Source organism: Aquarana catesbeiana, linkage group LG03, assembly GCF_042186555.1.
Source record: "Aquarana catesbeiana isolate 2022-GZ linkage group LG03, ASM4218655v1, whole genome shotgun sequence".
Taxonomy (NCBI): Eukaryota; Metazoa; Chordata; class Amphibia; order Anura; family Ranidae; genus Aquarana; species Aquarana catesbeiana.
In genome coordinates, this window is record NC_133326.1 from 707567157 (window position 1) to 707589301 (window position 22145).

Below are 22145 nucleotides of genomic sequence, written 5' to 3' on the forward strand. Positions count from 1 at the left end.
AAGAGCTGGTCAGAGACTACAGGCATGCTACAAGAGCTGGTCAGAGACTACAGGCATGCTACAAGAGCTGGCCAGAGACTGTGGACATGCCGCAAGTGGTGGTCAAGTCAGAGACAATTGGCATGCTACAAGAGATGGTCAGAGGCTATGGGCATTTTACAAGAGATGGTCAGACTGTGGACATGCCACAAGTGGTGGTCAAGTCAGAGACTATAGGCATGATATAAAAGGTGACCAGAGACTGCAAACATACTGTAGGAGTTGAACATTCACAAAGCTCTTAGTGCTCCATGTCTTACAGATCATCTGCTGGCCATGGGTCCATACCTACCGGGATTTGTTCCCCTCCACAGTATTCAGATGTAGAGGAACCCTGATGACCCTATTGGGGAGGAGCCTGTAGAAAGTGAAGGAGATGGTCTGGTGGTGGACCAGCAAGATCCTTTATAAAGTAACCGGAGAGGACAAATCTAAGGGGGGACGGGATGAAAGAAATTGCCCAAACCATTAACTACAAGCAGCCAGTCTAAAGAATATAAGTAAGCGTCTGTCTACAGGGGCCCTGAGAGCCACACAGTTTGAAAGGGCCACAGGTCGGGCACCAAGGCACCTTCTCTTGCTCCCTCCTGAGATGGACTATGGGATGCGCAGTGTGCATATAGAGCAGTACACATGACTACAAGTAACATTGCTCGTTCCAAACAGGAAATGAGGTAAAAAAGAAAGGTTCAGGAGTTCAGAGGATGTTGCAAGGAGATTGAAAACACCGTAAGAAACAATTTCCTGAAAAATAGGGCCATTAAATAGTGGATGTGTATGGATTATTTTATAGTTTACTGTTACTTTAAAAGCACATGTTTATTATCCTTCCTGCTTCTCTTCTCCCTCTAGTGGCTCCTCTGAGAACTGCGCCAGACTACGGAGTCAGGTAATCTACTAATTCTTCACTTTTCACTGCGGTGTGTACCGAGCGGCCAGAAAAATAGAAACCTCGCCCATCTGTGCCTGATTGCATCATCACTATTGGCAGTCAGTCACTTATTGCAACCTTCTCTATGGGGTGGTGAATAACTTTCCTGAACGTTGCAATTTCACTTGAAGATTTTACGTGTCGAAAAACCTTTCAGGAAGGAAAGTGATTGAGCCTACCCTTGTGTGCGCCATACTTGTTTAGCAGCAAGATTAGGGCCAACAGGCTTGTCTTTCACTTCAAAATCCTAAGCCCTGCACCCTGAATATATAGGGCACTCCTGAGGCCTGCACCCTGTGTATATAAAGGGCACTCCTGAGCCCTGCACCCTGAATGTATAGGGCACTCCTGAGGCCTACACCCTTTGTATATAAAGGGCACTTCTGAGCCCTGCACCCTGTGTATATAAAGGGCACTCCTGAGCCCTGCACCCTGTGTATATAAAGGGCACTCCTGAGCCCTGCACCCTGTGTATATAAAGGGCACTCCTGAGCCCTGCACCCTGAATGTATAGGGCACTCCTGAGGCCTACACCCTTTGTATATAAAGGGCACTCCTGAGCCCTGCACCCGGAATATATAGGGCACTCCTGAGCCCTGCACCTGGCATGTATAGGGCACCTCCTGAGCCCTGCACCCTGTGTATATAAAGGGCACTCCTGAGGCCTGCACCCTGTGTATATAAAGGGCACTCCTGAGGCCTGCACCCTGTGTATATAAAGGGCACTCCTGAGGCCTGCACCCTGTGTATATAAAGGGCACTCCTGAGGCCTGCACCCTGTGTATATAAAGGGCACTCCTGAGGCCTGCACCCGGCGTGTTTAGGGCACTCCTGAGGCCTGCACCCGGCGTGTTTAGGGCACTCCTGAGGCCTGCACCCGGCGTGTATAGGGCACTCCTGAGGCCTGCACCCGGCGTGTATAGGGCACTCCTGAGCCCTGCACCCGGCGTGTATAGGGCACTCCTGAGCCCTGCACCCGGCGTGTATAGGGCGCACTCCTGAGCCCTGCACCCGGCGTGTATAGGGCGCACTCCTGAGGCCTGCACCCTGCGTGTATAGGGCGCACTCCTGAGGCCTGCACCCTGCGTGTATAGGGCGCACTCCTGAGGCCTGCACCCTGCGTGTATAGGGCGCACTCCTGAGGCCTGCACCCTGCGTGTATAGGGCGCACTCCTGAGGCCTGCACCCTGTATGTAGCTCATGCCTGAATCCTGGAACACACTCCTGGTATTTATCAATGCCTCTTTAAAGCCCTCCCACTGTTCAGTTTGGCCACACCCACTCGGTGCTGTAAGCTCTCCCCCTATGGGGGGGGGGGGGGTTGTGTTCCTGCACCTATTCTCGGAGAAAACAAGCCTGGCTGTGAATGAGTGCCCTTCTAATTGGTGTCTGTAGAATAATCTGTGACTGAACTATCACAATGTGTTTTTCTGATCATTTCCTGTTTGTATTCCATGCAGGGAAGTCAAAGCAACGTTTTTTCCCCCATCGCTCCTACCTCGCAGCCCTCAGGTACGTCTCCAGGAAATGGCAAAGAATTGCTCAGGAACATTGAAGACTTCCCCATTGCTGGCTAATAGGAGAGATTGCTGGGGGTGTTATATGAAATGAATTGTGTCCCCTGCATACTCCTCACTGTCTCTGGATTGATTGAGCTTCTTGCTGTTTACCCTACACTGACGTATATACCAGCTTTGGTGTCACTGACCACTATGTGTGTCTCTTCCAGACTCCTCTGTGACCCAGAAGCCCAGGAGTTTCCTCTTCCGGTCGTCTTCCCGTGGAGCCACTCTCTGTCAGTCAGGTGAGCGATCTTTCCGTAACACCGCCATCCTTTCCCAGACACAAATCATTGTTACTGGTCCTCATCCAATGACTCCTCGGGTAACAAAGGGACAGTCCTAGAGGCTTAGCTCTCTGTCCATCTGTACTGCAATATACGTTGATGGATATTTCTTTCTTCCTTCCCTTCCCTTTTTTCTTTTCTTTTTTTCATTCATTTTCTGTCTTTCTTTCCCTTTCTGCCTTTTTTTTCCCCCTCCTTAACCTTTCCATCCTCTTTCTTTCTTTCTTTCTTTCTTTCTTTCTTTCTTTCTTTCGTTCTTTCTTTCTTTCTTTCGTTCTTTCTTTCTTTCTTTCTTTCTTTCTCTTTATTTTATTTGTACTTGTTCTTTTTCTGTTTTCTTTTTTTTTTTTTTACTTGCTCTCTTTTGCGGTCTCTCCTTTTTTTTTTATTTCTTTTTCTTTTTGTTTTCTTTACTTTTTCTCTCCTTTTTCTTTCCTTCTTACTTGTTCTTTCTTTTCCTCCTTTCTTTCCTTTTTTTTTTTGCCTTTATTTTTTTACCTGTCTTCGTTTCTTACCCTTTCCATCAACCCCCATCGTGTCTGTCCTTCTCTTTCTGCTACAAAGCTACACCTCCCGACCCCGCCACCCCCCCCCCCCCCCCCAACCAATTCTTTCTTTTTCACGCTCTCTCATCTCTGCCTCATTCAGGTTCGGACCTGAGCTCAGGAGAGGGATCCAGTCCTGTCCGGATGCGCACTTCCCGAGCTCCATCTGATGAGAAGACAGCACAACTACGCAAGGTACATTGGACTCCGAATTTCTGTCCGCCACCCACCCAGCGGATATTTACCCCATGCCTTTGTTTTTCCACCTGGGTTGGGGGAGGGCCAGGGTGGGGGCAGTCTAGCTGTACCAGGTGCCCCAAGCTCACATTCTACTAATGGCTCAGGGGCTGCTTGCAGTGCACCTATGACGGTGCCGATGTCTGCAGCCTAAAATCATATCTTCTGCTTTTAGAGTCTCTTCCATCCTGCAAGTCCTCACAGCTGTGGTGTTTTTTTTTTTGTTTTTTTTTACTACAGTGATAGAAGACTTTTTATCTCTCACCTAAAGTTTCTATATCGGATTTGCAGAAATTTGTTTCCAAGCCATCTGCCACAGATTCTGTCTGATTCAGTCACTCTGGTCCTTAATTTATGAATTTACCCCCCACAGGAGTGGTAGTCTACAACTATTACTCTCACATTAAAGGCGAGCTTAAAGAACGCCTGGAGCAGAAGCCTTCAGCATTCTAATGTCCACTTTTTTCTTTTCTGTTGGCGCTATATAAATGCCTGTAATCAATTTTTAAAATCTCCATTACAAATGGCTAAAAAGATCAATGAGAGGTTAAGGAACTTATCTGAGAAGTAGCGATTGCTCATTACTCAAAGAACCCCTAGTAACCTCTGGAGGAACCCAAGGGTTCCTTGGAACCCTGGTTGAGGAAGAATGTTTCTTACACTTGTGGTCATTGGGAAGAATTACCCCCTTACAGTTACCTAATAAGATCAGTGGTGTCAGTGGGAACTTATTTGAGAGGTAGAGTTTGTTTGTTGCTCAAGGAACCCCTGGCAATCTCTGGAGGAACCCTGGTTGAGGAAGATGGCTCCTTTTAACTTGGGGGCATTGAAAAAAGAATAACCCCCTTACAGATTACCAAAAAGATCAGTGGTATCAGTGAGAACTTAACCGAGAGGCAGAAATTGCTCATTGCTTAAGAAACCTCTGGCGTAACCCAAGGTTTCCATGGAACCCTGGTTGAGGAATTAATGTTCCTTACAGTTGTGGTCATTGGGAAGAATAATCGCCTTGCAAATAGCCAAACAGATCAGTTGTGTCAGAGGGAACTTATCTGAGAGGTAGAGATTGCTAATTGCCCATGGAACCTGCAGCAACCTCCTGAAGGAACTCTAGGATTCCATGGAACCCTAGTCGAGAAACCCTGGTCTAGGAGGATGTCTTATTGTCCAAGTACATGTTTAGACACATCAAATGATGTCATGGTGAGTGGATAAAGGTGACTGTATTACCCGTGTTGATATAAATACTGGGTGTGTTCCTGATCATTAGAATTTTGGAAGCTACTTGAATAAATCATCTTCAACATTATAGAACAAATCCAGTTGATTTTTAATAACTAATACTAGCCGTACTTTCATTTATATTTTTTAGCCATCTTGCAGTCGTGGTGTTCATTTGTGTTGCTACTTCTGCCAGTAATTTATTATTGCTGTGTCCCCTGCAGGATATTGAGTCCCACCTCAACGTCACCCTTCAGGATTCGCTCTGTGAGTCTCTTGCCAACGGCGTCATCCTGTGCCAGCTGCTGAACCATCTGCGGCCGCGCTCCATCCCGTTTATCCACGTGCCTTCACCTGCTGTGGTACGATGACGCTGCATAAACTAGCTGCCCACGGAGGAGCTCTTTCCACCTTCCATTTACACCCACTTATTCTCTTTCAGCCTAAACTTAACCCTGTGAAATGTCGCAAGAATGTGGACAGCTTCCTGGAGGCGTGCCAGAGGCTGGGCGTCCCTGAGGTAAACCCACCATGATTTTTTTTTTTTTTTTTTTTTTTTTTTATTATTTATACTCTTTATTGATTTTTTCTTATTACAAAAAAAAAGTAAGGCCAAAAGCATATAAATTACATATCAAGTAACAAAAGTCAACAGGTCCAATTATGAAAAAATACTTTACTCTCATCATAAAAAAAAAAACATTGGGACCTGAGTCCTATCTGAAACTCCCATGCCTCTTTCCTTCCCCCCCCTCCCCACCCCCCCAGACCACCCCCTCCCATCCTCCCCTATTTCTTGTCTATATTAAAAGGGTGCATAACCAGGATATTATGCTAGTACCGCATCAACTGTTAAATCACTTTTCACTAGTTCTCCTATGCCTTCACATTGTACTAGTGGGTAACCCAATATCTTAGACCCTTCTCGGGTTAAAACTAGGTCAGGGGGTTTTATCTGAACAGTGTAGCCAAGGACTCCAGATCTTTAAGAATTTATCATAACTACCCCTCCTGGTATAGACTGTTTTTTCTGTCCACACTAGCTTGTCCACTGTCCTAAGCCAGTCCTCAATAATTGGAGGAGTGGTAGACAGCCAGGACTGTGTTATTAATTTCCTGGCCTGATAAAGGCACCTCGCTATAGCAATTTTCTTATTGTTACACCCCATATTTTCCCTCATCAGGCCAAGAATGCATACCCTGGTCTCCTGCTTCAGCTTAATTTTAAACCTGGTTTCTATAATCCTAGTTATCCCTGACCAATATCTCGCCAGTTTTGGGCATCTCCACACCATGTGTATTAGGTCACCTGTATCCAGACATCTAGGGCACTTATCATCCAATCTGCGTCCAAACCTGAATAATCTCTTAGGGGTATAGTAGCCCCTATGTATCAAGAAGAGGTGCGACGCCTGCTGCGATGGAGAAACCGACACCAATGGGCTAGTCTTCAAAATTCCTTTCCACTGACTGTCCGTAATCTCCCCCACATCCCCCGCCCACCTCTCCCTGACCCCCAAAGTCGTTTGCAAAGCAAGCAGCCTTTCAGAAATGTATCCACTTATTATTGCTATCAAACCCTTGGTGGTATTTGCTCTGATGATTTTATTGAGGAGTGGTGCATTACACCACTCTAGTGGGCGGTTACTAAATTGACTGTCAAGTGCATGCCTGATCTGCAAATAAGCGTAAAATGTATTATTTGGGATACTATATTCTCACTTCAGCTCAGTAAAAGATTTCAGAGTACTACCCTCATAAAGTTGCGCCAGCCTGCATAATCCGTGGCGGACCCATATCCAGTTTTTTTTCCAGTGTTAGCAGCTCCTTCAAGCCCTTATTATTCCATATGGGTGAAAATTCAGTGGGTCCTCCATAACCCATAATCCTCTTAGTAGCCTGCCAGACTTTAATGACTAATTTATATGTTAGGGATCCCACCTGGAATGTCCCAGCCTCTAGCGCCTCTGCCAGGGACTCGTGCGGGGTATCGTGCGTCATAAATTTCCCGTTAGTATTCAACATGCCTTGAGATTCGCAGCCTCCTAGATGTTGCAGTTGAGCCGCCAAGAAGTAACTATAAGGGAGAGGTACTGCCAGCCCCCCTTCCCCGACCGGGCGCTGTAGCGTTTGTAATCTGATCCTTGCGTGCCCTTTCTTCCATATCAATTCTCTAAATAAGGTGTTTATTTTTAAAAACCACCTCTTCCCGATCCAGACTGGGGAGTTTTGGAGTACATACAACAATTGTGGCACCCACACCATCTTAATCAAGTTAGTTCTACCTGCCAGGGATAACGGGAGTTGGCACCAGATAGCACTTTTCCTTCTAAATTTTTCCAGTAGAGGTACTAAATTATCCCCGATATATTGTGCAGGGTCCTCTGAAATAACTATACCCAGATAGCGCATCTTCTCCACTACCCTCAATCTCAGTGTATCCCCCCCTGCGACTACTGCATGGTGTATCCAACGGGAGCAGTGTTGATTTTTCCCAATTAACTACCAGGCCCGATGAACTCCCGAATTTTTCCACTAACTGTATTGCTCCATCAAGGGATGGCCCCATGTCCCCAAGAAAGAGCAGCACATCATCAGCATAAAGTGCCACTTTTTCCAGCCTATTCCTTCTTCCAAATCCCTGTATTCCAGGTGAGTGTCTTATTACCTATGCTAGTGGCTCCATTGCTAAAGCGAATAGCAGGGGCAAGAGTGGACACCCCTGCCTCGTCCCTCTCTCAAGGAATAACCACTCCGTATATTCGCTATTGATCTTTAACCTAGCTCTTGGATGGGAATACAGAAACCCACCATGATTTTTAATTGTGCTGTAATATAGGGCTGGTCAGGTTCCCAGAGCCAGGGCCACCCAGGTCCCAAGTGCCGGGTCAACACAGGTTCTCAGAATCGGGCCAGGCCAGGGGCTCCATGGTGCATGAGAAAATTATGGCTGCCACCAACACTTTACTGAGCCTTATTCTAATATATTTTTAAAAAAAGGTTTATGTTAAAAGGTTTATGTTATGCAGGCCATACATGGGTCAAATTCCGGACTAATTTTCTTTAGAAAACTTAGAAATTTGATGGGCTGTGTAATCCGATGGTGTCACCATTATTTCGAAATTTGACCAACCAAGCCTTCAATTTCACCTCATGATGTTACAGAAGAGACATTTTGTGGCCAGGAATTCTTTTCTTTCTAGGTCACAGCTCAGGTTTTTTTTTTTTATTATTATTTTTCTCGCGCAATTGTCCTATCATTGATCAGAACTTTGTTTTTAAAAAAAAAAAAAAAAAATTCCAACATGCCCAAACGCTCAAATTCGATGGCCACACCAAAATCGGCCATTGCTGCGGCCCACTAATGGTGCGAAATTAGAACGAAAATTCTTAATTCCGATTTTTGAAAGCAAAAATAAGTTCGGAGTTCGACCCATATAGGGCCAGCATTAGGCTTGGAAAGAATGGCACCACATCCCTAATAATGTAGTGACCTCTTGGAACTTTTGGAGGGGATTTTTTAGGAGGGGATAATTACAATCCTTTGATTTTATTATTGCAAAGCAATAAAAACAGATTTATCAAAATAACATCTGGTTAAAATCAGATCTCAAATCTTTCTAATCGTATGACAAAAATCATGACCTTTACAACTGTTGTTTGTATTTGAGCATAAAGGTCCAAACTCGTTTCAACTCAAGAGTCTTCATCAGGGGGACAAAATAACATGTTGATTTCTAGGATACAAACATAGGATCAAAAATAATAAAGTACACACAGATTACATTCAATATTTAATAATATGTATGGAATCATAGAAATAAGTGCATATCAGTATTATATCTTAGATTTCAACGTGTTGTTTTTTTCCCCCCGATGAAGACTGAGTTGAGACACGTTAGGACCTTCATGCTCGGGACAAACGGTTGTAAATGTCATGATTTTTGTCCTATGACTACAACGATTTGTGGTCTGTTTTTACCCAGATGTTGCATCGTTTGATTTATCTCTGTGTTTATTCATTTAATATATATTCTTTTGCACCTCTAAAGTACCTGTTTGCTACCATGTTGTTTTAATTGGTTCCCGAAATTCCGCCTATGTTTTTTCCCACCTATATTCATGCAAGTGTTCAGCTATGAAAGGCTATTTAAAGTCATTGGTCTGTATAGTTTGATGTATACAGTACTGGGTAAGAGCATTAAATTGGTGGAAACCACCTGAACTCAATCATTTGGTGGGTTATTGACCACGTAGGTAGGTGCGTTGGTCAGGTAGGAGGTTCATAAAGTCATGTCCTCTTTGTGTGTTTTTTTTGGTCTGATTGCTTATGTACGTGCTGCTTATGCCTCGTTTGTATTAATATATATGTTTTTATTTTTTCTTCCTCTTCATTTCTGACATATTTTACCCGTGACACCTTCACCTTTCTGTCCGGTGACATGCACTATGTAATCTGCATGTGATGTCTATGCCGCCCTCTACTGGTGAATGCCCCACCTCAAATCCTAACCTCCATTGCTTGTGGTGGCTCTAACTGGTTACCCCCTTTGCTGATGGCTTTTCCCGATTGCGATGCCTGTGAATGCTTTTCCTATCATTTGTTCTCTCTGGATCCTTTGGTGACGACCCTCTGCCCTTCTTTCTTTATCTTTCCCTTTTGCATGCTGCCCCCCCTTCTTCACCACTCCCCCCTACTCCACCACTTCTTTCACCTTTTTGGCTGTCCAACTCCTTCATCTGTGACTCCTGTTTGACCCTTCCTTCTGCTTTGCATGAACTGCTCCCCTCTTTCCCCCCCCCACCCCCCACCCCTGCAAAAACCTTCCCTGCCTATGTCTCCTCCACCCTCCTGTCTCTATGTAGCGAGATCTCTGCTTGGCCTCTGACATCCTGGGAGGAAGGAGCCTGGACATCGTTCAAAGGTTGGTCTCCTCTTTGCTGCTGCTCCTCGCCTCCAGTGACACTCCCACGAGCAACCCGAGCTCCGCCCTCTCCGAGGAGACAGCGATGTGTTCTACTCTCCTTCAGCTGCTCTATCAACACCACGGCTTCCTGCTCTTCTACGCTCTGCTAATGCTGGCCCTCTGCGTGGCCTTCAGCAAACTGTCTGTCCTGTAGGAGCCAGTCCATATCAAATATGGCTTCCCTTTTTGGCGATAAAAAAAAAAAAAAAAAGACGTGACACTGTGTGTCTGTACTCCAAGAAAAATTGAAACTTCGTCTCCATTAGCGAAGTTGGATTTCTCGCAAGAGCTGTTCACTAGGTTTAGGTTTCAGTGAATTTCAGGTTATACTTTTAAACACTATAAAGCCGGACTGGACACTACAGCCTCCCCAAAGTGGCCTTTTTCTGGAAGTACCCACTGTGGTATGCCAATGGGTGGTGGCCAAATCTGCCATCTTGGTGCCAGGTTTCATTGGCACTATGTCAGGTTGACTTTGGCGTTTTGGATGCCTTCTGTGCCTTTCAGTCTACATGGTGTCAGGGGATCACCAATAGCTGCCTTTTTGAGAGGCCTGGCTTCAGCCAGCCAGCCAATGAAAAGGAGGATCACCTACTCCTTGATGATTGAGGGTTCAGGGACGCTGATGTATTAAATTCTTTGGAAAGCAATGATTTTTTTTTTTTTTTTTTTTTTTCTTTCTGTCCGAAATGGATCCTTAACACTCCACAACATACATTGAACCTGATTTCAGACTGCAAAATACGGGTTGTCTATTAAATTGGCTACCCCTGGGAATGTAAGACTATGCTTTAATAGAAGACTCTGATGAAGATTGGTGAATGTTTTAATGTTCAATACCAGGTGCAATGACCTTGTCAGGTTTGAAGTAGTAAAGCATCCCTTTTTTATTTTATTTTTTTTTCTCAAAAGCAACCCCTCCTCATGCAAGCAACCCCTCATAAATGTAGCAGCCCCTCATCATGCAGGCCTTCCTCCGTCCTGCAGATCATCTGGCTTACATTCCTGCTGTGCTTCCAAGCCTCTGGGATGTAAGTGCTGCAAGTCTTATAGACCCCAGGACTGTGCTTGTTTTCACCGCCTCCAACTTCTGCAGGCCATTCACAAAATGAATCCTGGGACTCTGTGTTTTGTGAATGGTACAGAGGTGAGGCCAGACGTTGTAGAAAGGAAAGAGTTCTCCAATATACCATGGGCTATATATGTCCTCGTCCTTAACGGCCAAGTCTGACACTTTTCACATGCATGCAAAAATCTTTTTTTACTACTTAGAACCCCTAAACGAGAGATATAGTATCTCACAAAAGTGAGTACACCCCCTCACATTTCTGTAAATATTTTATTATATCTTTTCATGTGACAATATTAAAGAAATGTCACTTTACAATGTAAAGTAGTGAGTGTACAGCTTGTTTAACAGTGTAAATTTGCTGTCCCCTCAAAAATAACTCAACACACAGCCATTAATGTCTAAACCGCTGGCAACAAAAGTGAGTACACCCCTACGTGAAAATGTCCAAAATTCGGCCCAATTAGCCATTTTCCCTCCCCGGTGTCATGTGACTCGTTAGTGTTACAAGGTCTCAGGTGTGAATGGGGAGCAGGTGTGTTAAATTTGGTGTTATCGCTCTCACTCTCTCATACTGGTCACCGGAAGTTCAACATGGCACCTCATGGCAAAGAACTCTCTGAGGATCTGAAAAAAAAATAATTGTTGCTCTACATAAAGATGGCCTAGGCTATAAGAAGATTGCTAAGACCCTGAAACTGAGCTGCAGCACGGTAGCCAAGACCATACAGCGGTTTAACAGGACAGGTTCCACTCAGAATAGGCCTCGTCATGGTCCACCAAAGAAGTTGAGTTCATGTGCTCAGCGTCATATCCAGAGGTTGTCTTTGGGATATAGATGTATGAGTGCTGCCAGCATTGCTGCAGAGGTTGAAGGGGTGGGGGGGCAGCCTATCTATTCTCAGACCATACGCCGCACACTGCACCAAATTGGTCTGCATGGCTGTCGTCCCAGAAGGAAGCCTCTTCTAAAGATGATGCACAAGAAAGCCCACAAACAGTTTGCTATAGACAAGCAGACTAAGGACATGATTACTGGAACCATGTCGTGTGGTCATGATTATACACTGTAGACCAAGATAAACTTATTTGGTTCAGATGATGTCATGGTCTGGGGCTGCATGAGTGCTACCGTCACTCGGCAGCTACAGTTCATTGAGAGACCCATTAATGCCAACATGTACTGTGACATACTGAAGCAGAGCATGATCCCCTCCCTTCAGAGACTGGGCCGCAGGGCAGTATTCCAACATAACGACCCCAAACACACCCCCAAGATGACCACTGCCTTGCTAAAGAAGCTGAGGGTAAAGGTGATGGACTGGCCAAGCATGTCTCCAGACCTAAACCCTATTGAGCATCTCTGGGACATCCTCAAACGGAAGGTGGAGGAGCGCAAGGTCTCCAATATCCACCAGCTCCGTGATGTCATCATGGAGGAGTGGAAGAGGACTCTGGTTGCAACCTGCTACAAAACGCTTGAGGGGAAAAAATCCATTATTCTCTATGGAGATGGTTCACATCTCCACTCCAAGTCGTCTGAAGCCCTACGCCTGAAGCTCAAACAAGTTCTGGACCCTTTTTTGTCGCTCGAATCAAGCAGATTTGGGCATTTTTGGAGAAGAAAGCAGATGACAAAATCTAAAAACATAGCAACAAATGATGAAACAGATGATCATTTTTCCTATTGGCTAATTTAAAAAAACGCCGGAAAACGATGCATGAATATGCACGCAAAACGCTGGAAAAAACGCTATGCTCAGGTGTGAATGGGGCCTGAGGGGTGTACTCTCTTTTGTTGCCAGCAGTTTAGACATCAATGGCTGTGTGTTGAGTTATTTTGAGGGGACAGCAAATGTACACTGTTATACAAGCTGTACACTCACTACTTTACATTGTAGACAAGTGTCATTTCTCCAGTGTTGTCACATGAAAAGGTAGAAGAAAATATTTACATAAATGTGAGGGATATAATATATAATTTTTTATTTTTTTTAAGCAGAGGCCCTAGAGAATAAAATGGTGGGTGTTGCAATTTGTTTTTTATGTCACACGGTATTTGCACAGCAGTTTTTTTCTAAGGCAATTTTTTTGGGGGTAAAAATAGACTTTAATATTATTGCACAGAAAACACTATATAATGCCCATTTGTTTGGTAAAACCTAAAAGATGATGTTACACTGAGTAAATGGATACCTACCATGTTATTCTTTAAAATTGCATCCGCCAGTGGAATGGCGCCAAACCACGGTACTTAAAATTCTTCATGTGTGACATTTTAAATGCCTTAACAGGTTAGCAGTTTAGAGATACACAGGAGGTCTAGTGCTAAAATTATCGCTCTTGGTCTGACGTTTGCGACGATACTTCACATGTGTGGTGCGATCATCTTTTACATATACGAGTGGAACTTGCGTATGCGTTCGCGTGTAAGCACGGAGGTGCTTTAAATGTTGGTTTTTTTTCTATTATTTATTTCATCCAAAGCTTTTTTTGTACACTGTCTGTTTTTTTTTTTTTTTGTTTTTTTTAATGTATTAACTTTATTGCTATCACATGGGATGAACAATATCCCTTGTAACTGCATGGGAAGTGACAGGTCATCTTTATGGTGAGATCTGGGATCTATTAGAACCCAGATCTCTCCTCTGGCCTCCAGTGCAACCAATCAGACATAGATGGGTCTGATCGGCTGATTTCCTGGCCGCCAACGGCCAGGTAAGCAAAGAGCCGGAACCGTAAGTGATGAAATTCTTGTCGCTTCCAGTTTCTGGGGAGGGAGGAGCAATGTCAATTCCTCTCTCTGTATGTAGTGATGCCTTTGCAACTGGTCGTCAGCTGGATGGCAGAGCCCAGGAAAGACGTGGGGACACCCCATTCCACCACCAGTAGACGTGATCAAGTGCCTGTTCAGCCACTCAAATCGACCGGCTGAAAAATGTTGATACTGGGATGATGCCATCATCCTGGTATAACCACTTCAACTGATGGACAGCCTACGGTATTGAGGTGGTTAAGCTTATACAGACAACAATAATGGTAGCCAAGGAGTTTTTGAGGAACATATAGATATGAAGAAAACGCTGCATATATAAAAAAAAACACATACGTTTTATTAGAACATTCTATAAAAACCAAACACTAAAATATTGAGTACAGGGTTCAGTTATTTAGTTCCAATGCACTCCACATGTAGATGCGATGCATTTCGACAGATCTTCTTCAAGAGTACATGTGAAGGATCAGCATGTTGAAACCCATAATTCTCATTATGATCCATGTATTCACTGGAATTCTAAAATGTGTTTTGTTTCTTTCCTACATGGGGGGGGGAGAAAAGGGCTAGGAGGCTCTCATACGGTCAGTTATCTACGAAAGGTACTGGAAGCCCTCAGTGGTCATCGATAATCCAATTAAATAGACACATACAAAAAAAAAGTACTACATCATCCATGTTTCCAGCAGAGCACAGACTGCTTTGGGCTTGTCCAGGTCCTATAGTCCAGCCCTTCTCAATGTCTGGGGGAAGGGCAGCCAAAACTTAGCAGAAATCAAATGGATGGGGACCCATTTCCAGGGTATCCTTCCTTTCACATGCAAAGTTCCAGCGAGCAGTCACGGTCCGAAATGTTGATCGTTCGCATGTACTCCTGAAGATCTGTCTATTGAAATGCGTCGAGTTTACATGTTGGCGTGTATTGGATCTAAACCATAACTGAACCCTGTTCCCAATATATAAGTGTTTGGTTTTTATAGAATTTATGTTTTTTTTTTAATATATGCAGACGTTGTAGAAAGCCTGCATTATAGGAGGTTGCTATTGGGGGGGGAAATGTTTTACTACTTTTAAACCTGGGAACAATGTTCTGGCCAAAGTTGGGCTTTCAAGGCCACCCGGACTGATTTAAAGAGATACCTTTACTTTGCCCATAGCTCACAGAGCTCTATGCACATACAGTATACTTACTCAGCCAAGCCTCCCTGCCTAAGCTCCAGTGTCTATTGGTCTCTGAGCTTAGATTCATGTTCATGTCAAGATACCTGCCCACATGACAATGTTCTGGCCTGGTGATTGGACACTCTCTTGCCTTAGCACTGTCACATACCTTGAAGCCTTTCTATATTAAATAGGACTTGCTGTGTAGGAAGGTGGCAAGCAAACATGGCTGGGTAATTATATATGCCTGGGGAAGTGGGCCACTGAATGCCCAGAATGTGACAAGTGACAGCGTATCTCTAAGGTTTATGGGTTTGCTAGAAAGTTAAAGCATGTGTTGATATCTCTATCTATGTGCTCCCCAACCAAAATTCCCATGTCCACCCAACTTCTGCAGCCACTTAAAGGCTAAAGCACAGATGGGCAACCTTAGCAGTCATCTGTTGTGGAATTACACATACCATTAGGCATTGCAAGGCTCTTGACCGCTACAGGTGTGACTCAGAGGCATGGTTGGATTTATAGTTTTACCACAGCTGGAGTGCCAAGGTTGTCTAACCTGGGCTAAAGGATAGTTTCAGCTGGCCCTTAAGGATTCATCAAACTATAAAATAAACTGATATTTAAGGAGCCAGCTGGGGGAAAAGAACATCTTCGTGATGGTGTTGTGGGAGGAACTCAGATTTGTGAATTTGGGTGGAGTTGACCTTGGTCTTGGCAACAGTGTGAATGCATTACGGAGGTGATGGGCCAGCATCAAGGGTTACGTGAGAATTAAATTCTACATATTTTCATTTAGGTCTCCTCCAATTTTCAGCTATAGGATGTTCATCTTCATCACATGAGTTACCAGTTAAAATGCATAAAACTATATGTACAGAGGTATCCTCTTTATCTTGTATCTGTGAGGACTCCAGGAACCAGGTGTGAGATCTCCCCTTTGAGGTACTGGCTGTCCCTGTTGGTAAGACATTCCATGGATGTCTCTCTACATTTGCTGTATTCTCTGTTTGATAGACTAAACAAATCATAAGCCAGACCCCCTTCTCAATCCATGGCCTTGGCAGGTGTTGTCCCCAAGAATTAAACCAATCAAGAGAGCCAGACTCCTCCTTAATCTATGGTCTTGACAGGTGACAGTAATTAAACCAGTCATAATAGGAGCCAGACCCCTTCATAGTCCATGTCCTTAGCTGGGTTTGGGCACCAAGAATTAAACCAATCCTAAGAGCCAGACCTTTGAATCCATGCCCACAGCAAGTGCTGGCACTAAGACCTAAACCAAACATAAAAGCCCTTCTTAATCCAAGGCTTTGGGAGCTAATGACACCAAGAAATCAATCATAAGAGCCAGGCCCCTTATTAATTCATGGCTTTGGCAGGTGCTGGCACTGAGAACTTAACCAAACATAAGCGCCAGACTCCTTCTTAATCCAGGGCTTCGGCAGGCGCTGGCACCTGTTGTGAAATAGTAGGAATTAGGAGTGATAGTAATTATTATAATTATCACTCCTCATCCCTTCTACATCACAACAGCACCAAGAAATAAACCAATCATAAGACCAGACCCTTGCTTAATCCATCTCCTTGGCCTGGCATTGCATCAAAAATTAAGTCAATCATAGAGACAGACCCCTTTTTAATCCATGGCCTTGGCAGGGTCTTATGATCCAGAATTAAGCCAATCGTAAAGCCAGACCCCTCCTTAATCCATGGCTTTGGAAGGTGATTTAGTTCTTGGTGCCAACACCTTCCAAAGCCATGGATTGAGAAGTGGCCTGGCTTTTATGTTTGATTTAGTTCTTCGTCCCAGCACTTGCCATGGCCATGGATTGAGAAGGGGTCTGGCTCTTCTGATTGCTGGCACCAAGAACTAAACCAATCATAAAAGCCAGACCCCTTCGTACCAGCACTTGCCGTGGAAGGGGTCTGGCTCTTATGATTGGTTTAGTTCTTTGTGCCAGCAATCATAAGAGCCAGACCCCTTCTTAATCCATGGCCACGGCAAGTGCTGGCACGAAGAACCAAACCAATCATAAGAGCCAGACCCCCTTCTTAATCCATGGCTTTGGTTTAATTCTTGGTGGCAGCACCATTCAAAGCCATGGATTGAGAAGGGGTCCAGCTTTTGCACTGGGTTTAGTTCTTTGTGCCAGCACTTGCCATGGCCATTGATTAAGAAGAAGTCTGGCTCTTAGGATTGACTTAATTCTTGGTGCCAAAACCCTGCCATGGATTTTGAAAGGGGTCTGGCTCTTATGATTGGTTTAATTCTTGGTGGCAGCATCTGTCAGTCATAAGAGCCAGACCCCTTTCGAAATCCATGACAGGGTCTTGGCACCAAGAAATAAGTCAATCCTAAGAGCCAGACTTCTTCTTAATCAATGGCCATGGCAAGTTCTGGCACGAAGAACTAAACCCAATGCAAAAGCCAAGCCCCTTCTCAATCCATGGCTTTGAATGGTGCTGGCGCCATGAAATAAACTGATCAGAAGAGCCAGACCCCTTCTTAATCCATGGCAGGTGCTGGCATCAAAAACTCAGATACAGTTTTATAGTAAGATGTCATTCTCACCGAAAATAGCCAGCACATCAATGGAGTCTCTTGTAAAAATGTTTATTTCAGCATCAAGCAATACAACATTTTATATGATAAAAAGTTGGTGTACCGTCACACCCGTAAGACCTTGTTTGACATCCCGTTGCAAAAAAATGGGTAATAATATGGAAACCCCCCCTTTTTTGGTTATAGCAGCCCCAGCTCTTCAGGGATTTAAGTACATTCAACCAAAGAAGCATTTGCATGGGGGATGAGAAGACCTGGCATGCAATCTGCTTTTTGATCCATCCAAAAGGTGTTCCGTAGGCTTGAGGCCAGGACCACTCGAGTTCCTCCACACCAAACTGGTCAAACCATGTCTTTATGGAGATAGCTTTGTGTCCACCATGTTGAAATGCACAATGCCGAAATAGCTGTTTTTACTCGGTTGATGTGCTGATAACTTTTGGTGATTTGGACTCTACAATTACTGTTAGAGGTCATTGCACAATTAATTCTGTCCAAAAAATATTGCAAATTAGCGCAGAGTTTCAAGCTATTTAGCATCCATGTGGAATTTTGTGTTTATTAAATGCAGGCCAGTCAGTGTAAGCCATCTTTCGTTGGAGCTTTGAAAGCAATAGCACAACCCTTTCCAGATATACAAAATATATCTAGGTCCCTTTTTTTTTTATTTATGCATGCCTTTGAGCTATGTGCCTTATACAGCCCCAGTCTCTACACCTAAACTACTAAAAACCCCATTCTGGCCTAGAAGCTGGTGCTGACCCTTCTTATTTCAAAACCTTACTGCTCCCTATGCTCATCCTGTATCTGAAACATCCTAAATAAGGTCATACAATTGATCCTCCCCCAATATTTGTGCCACTGTTCACTTTAAAATTCCATATTTGGAAATGTATAAACACAGACATAATTGTACTCCAAGCAGAGGTTCAAATTTTTTTTTTTGATTTGGCCTGGTTGGATGGTTTCTCCTGATTGCCTCTCACACAGCATCGAACAAGGGTCAGCAACCTTTTCTACATTGTGTCAATTTACAAGCATTGAAAAATGTTTTCTGTACCCTCAGATCAGTCGCAGTTCCTTCACCATTAGAAATCAGATCAACCCCAATTTCTACACCTTCAGACCTCAGAGCAGCCTCGATTCCACCACCTTTGCACCTTAGATCAGCCCCAATTCTGCCACCTTCACACCTTAGATCAGCCCCAATTCATGCACCTTTGGACCTCAAATCAATCACAATTCCTGCTCCTTTACATCTCAGATTGGCCCCAATTCCTGTGCATTCAGACCTCAGATCAGCATTCCTGTACCCTCAGATCAACCCCAGTTCCATCACCTCCAGACCTCATGTTTACCCCAATTTCTGCACCTTCAGATATCAAATCAGCCCCAGTTCTTGCACCCTCAGATCACCTCGATTCCTGCACCTTCAGACCTTAGAAAAGTCGCAACTCCTGCATCTTCACACCTACGATCAGTCACAAATTATTCACCATCAGAAACACAAGGGTTTTATGTTATTACCAGCTGGACCTGATGGTACCACAAAGAGGTGGAGGAGAGTGGGCAGGCAGGCAGGCATGCACCCTTCTTTACTTAACAACAGCCACAAGTGGGCCTAAGCTGCCACCTGAAAGAAGGCCGGTACCTCTCTTTCTCTCTCACTCTTTGAAACATTCTAGAGGTGGGAAGGATGTGAACACAAGGACTGGCCAGGATTTGTACTTGAGTGCCACAGTTTGTCATTCTTCTTGCTTTCTTCTGCTTTGGGTCATACAACCTTGAGGTCTGTTTAATCCATTGAGAAAGTGTTCCTGTCCATACCCACCTCACCTACTATTTAGGATTGCTCACCCCCAGCTTCCCTACCCCAAGTATTCCACTGTTAAAGTCAATCCCCCCTCCCCCCAATTCTAAATGCTCCATGAGGGAGCTCCTAAATTCCCATTAGCCACTTGGAGGATGTTTTACATTATGGAGGAGGAGTGAAACCTCCTCATTAGCTTCAACTTCTTTTATTACTTTGGTGACCAAGTTTTTTTTTTTTGTAAATTCTTTTTATTGAATGTATACAAAACAAAGCCTATTGGGCATACCCAGGCTTAAGAACACAGAAAAGAGAAAGAAAAGAAAAAAAAAAGGCACATAAAAGGTTGACAACCAAAGTCTAAGTGACCAAACTCAGTTCTGCTGGTAGGCACTAAGTAGGATTCAGGAGAACATTGGTGATCACATTTAAACTCTCACCCAAGTTCTCGGCTCTACCATGGCCATTACAAAAAGGTCCCCCGTTCTCAGGTAAAGATTTACATTTATTTTGTCTCATGCACAGAGGGGGAACTACTAGGGTCGCAAGTGCGACCTTTGCGAACCTGGTAGTTCCGCCACTGTGCATGAGACAAAATAAATGTAAATCTTTAACTGAGAACGTGGGACCTTTTTTTTTTGTAATGGCCGTGGTAGAGCCGAGAACTTGGGTGAGAAGATTTTAAAACGTGATCACCAATGTTCTGAATCCTACTTAGTGCCTACCAGCAGAACTGAGTTTGGTCACTTTGACTTTGGTTGCCAACCTTTTATGTGCCCTTTTTTCTTTTCTCGGTAGAGCACTTGGGTGAGGAGATTTAAAAACGTTCTTGCCAAAGCAATAGAAGAAGTTGAAGCAAGTGAGGTTTTTGCACTCCATAATGTGAAAATTCAGTTGTGAGAGTGCGATATCTTCTCAGCCGCTAATGGGAACTCGGAGCTTCATTATGGAGAAGGCCCTGGCTTTCTTTCACGGTGGGGGAACGCCAAGATGGTAGGGAGAGGGTTGCTATAGAACAGGGATAGGCAATTAGCAGACCTCCAGCTCTTGCAAAACTACAAGTCCCATCATGCCTCTGCCTCTGGGTGTCATGCTTGTGGCTGTCAGCCTTGCTATGCCTCATGGGTCTTGCAACAGCTGGAGGTCTGCTAATTGCATATTGCCTTTGGGCAGCTTTAGCAGACTATTATACTGAGCCTCCCAACCCTGAGGGCCACATTGCCAACTATGCCCTGTGCTCCGTAGCCACGATCTTCCGCTCCCCTCCCACTGCGTATAACACCTCTACTGCCCCTCCAACATTGCCTATAACACCTCTATATAGTAATATATGCTGTATATGGATCTGCCTTTTATATAGAATGATACTAGAATGACTAGGTTTAATATATTTTCTAGGAAATTTAGTTTGTAATAAAGAAACACTGAGAAGCCTCTATTGCCTGAATTATAGCTGCACCCATCGATCGCGATGTACACACTGTATATACACAACCGACACTGACATCAACATGCTGCACTGTACAGTGACCAGGAGAATCTGTAAATGGTTATTTATGGTTATTAAAGACTGACAGCAGTTCATTGTCTTGTCTGGTGACTGATTGGGGGGGGAGTCAGCTTTGCTGATATTGGCGCACTACATACCTCATGAGATCCACCATACCTTCTGCTTAGTTCAGCATTGGCGGCAAATTGCAGCGCTTTCCTCTTAAAGAGACCCTGTTGCCAGACATTTTCAACAAAAATTCCATAAGATTATTTGTGCATTCATCATATGTTACGTATGATATTTACCGGTAAAAGCCCCCCTTTCTGTAGACATGCAAAAGTCCTAAGTCTGCTGCTAAGTGCCTCCATCTTGCGAGTGATGTCAGCAGACTCAAGTTTCTAGTGTTCCTTTCCTGATTCCCCCCCCATAAAACGTCATGTAGGGATTTGAGAGGTGGAAGAGCTGGGCCAGCACAGGCAGTAATTAGACACTCCCACGAGAGGAGAGGGCTGTGGTTAGGGAGGGAGGCCGGGGCTTGAAGATTGACTTTTCCTGGAATAGTAAAATTTTCTATCGGGGACCAAAGGCACATTGCAAGTGAATAAAAATAGTTTATAGAGAAGAAAAATGCTGCAAGTGTTTACTATACTTTATTTCTCTGTGCTTTTACTGGTAATTTTTTAAGTTGGTGACAGGGTCTCTTTAAAGGGAAGCTACGGCATTGCCATTGAGCTCCTATTGTGTTCTTCTTCTAATGTTTGATATACTATTTTATTTTATGTGATTACTGTATCACATTTACTTTGTACTTTATTGGCCATCAAGGAATGCAAAAAGTTGCCGCAAAAAAAAATTGTTAAAGTGGGCCTGGAAAATGGAAGGTATGCTTTACCCACAGCACCCAATACAAATAGCCTAAAAATTTGATTTTTTTTTTTTAATGTATCCTGGCTTGATTAGCCTGACATCACCACGTCTTACTGGTGGTGCTTCCCAGAGAAGCTGGGCCCTTGAAATCCCATTAGACTGGGTTCCTTCAATGAACTGAAGCACATTCTTCCCAGGGAAGGGGGTGGCTGTCAGAAAAGCAGACTTCCATCCTAATAAAAGTTCCACCCTAGAGACTTGGTTAGATAAGCAATGTGATTTTCCCTCGTAATTACAAATTTTGCCGCAAGCAAAATTTGGCAAACAAAAAAGGGAAATCTCAGTTTTAGTCATAGAATACCTTTGGTTGGGGGGAAAAAAAATGTTTGGTTTGGTTTGGTTATTTTATGTGCTTTTGCTTGTTTTTTTTTTTTTTTAAGAAAAAAAAAATGAGGCTAATTAAGGCAATTTTTGGCAGAAGGACTGGTCCAGCAGAGGTGAAACCTTTAGGAGCTTCTTTGTATGATAAAGCAGGGTTGTCGAAGCTTTTCAGTACAAGTGCCACATCATATATTTTATAAATATTTGTGGATTGATTCCCATTAGCCTCCTTTACAT

At 44.0% G+C, this 22145-nt stretch overlaps 1 protein-coding gene across 1 annotated transcript; it reads left to right on the plus strand.

Moving 5' to 3' along the window:
* Positions 1 to 891: 891 nt before the first annotated feature.
* On the plus strand, positions 892 to 10148 carry LOC141133619 (leucine-rich repeat and calponin homology domain-containing protein 4-like; the record flags this gene model as incomplete). Its single annotated transcript, XM_073623097.1, is given in 7 exon segments — positions 892 to 928; positions 2431 to 2482; positions 2700 to 2774; positions 3465 to 3556; positions 5044 to 5181; positions 5262 to 5339; positions 9686 to 10148. Coding segments are annotated over 7 exon segments (727 nt in total), but the record flags the coding sequence as incomplete, so codon positions are not given.
* Positions 10149 to 22145: the final 11997 nt, after the last annotated feature.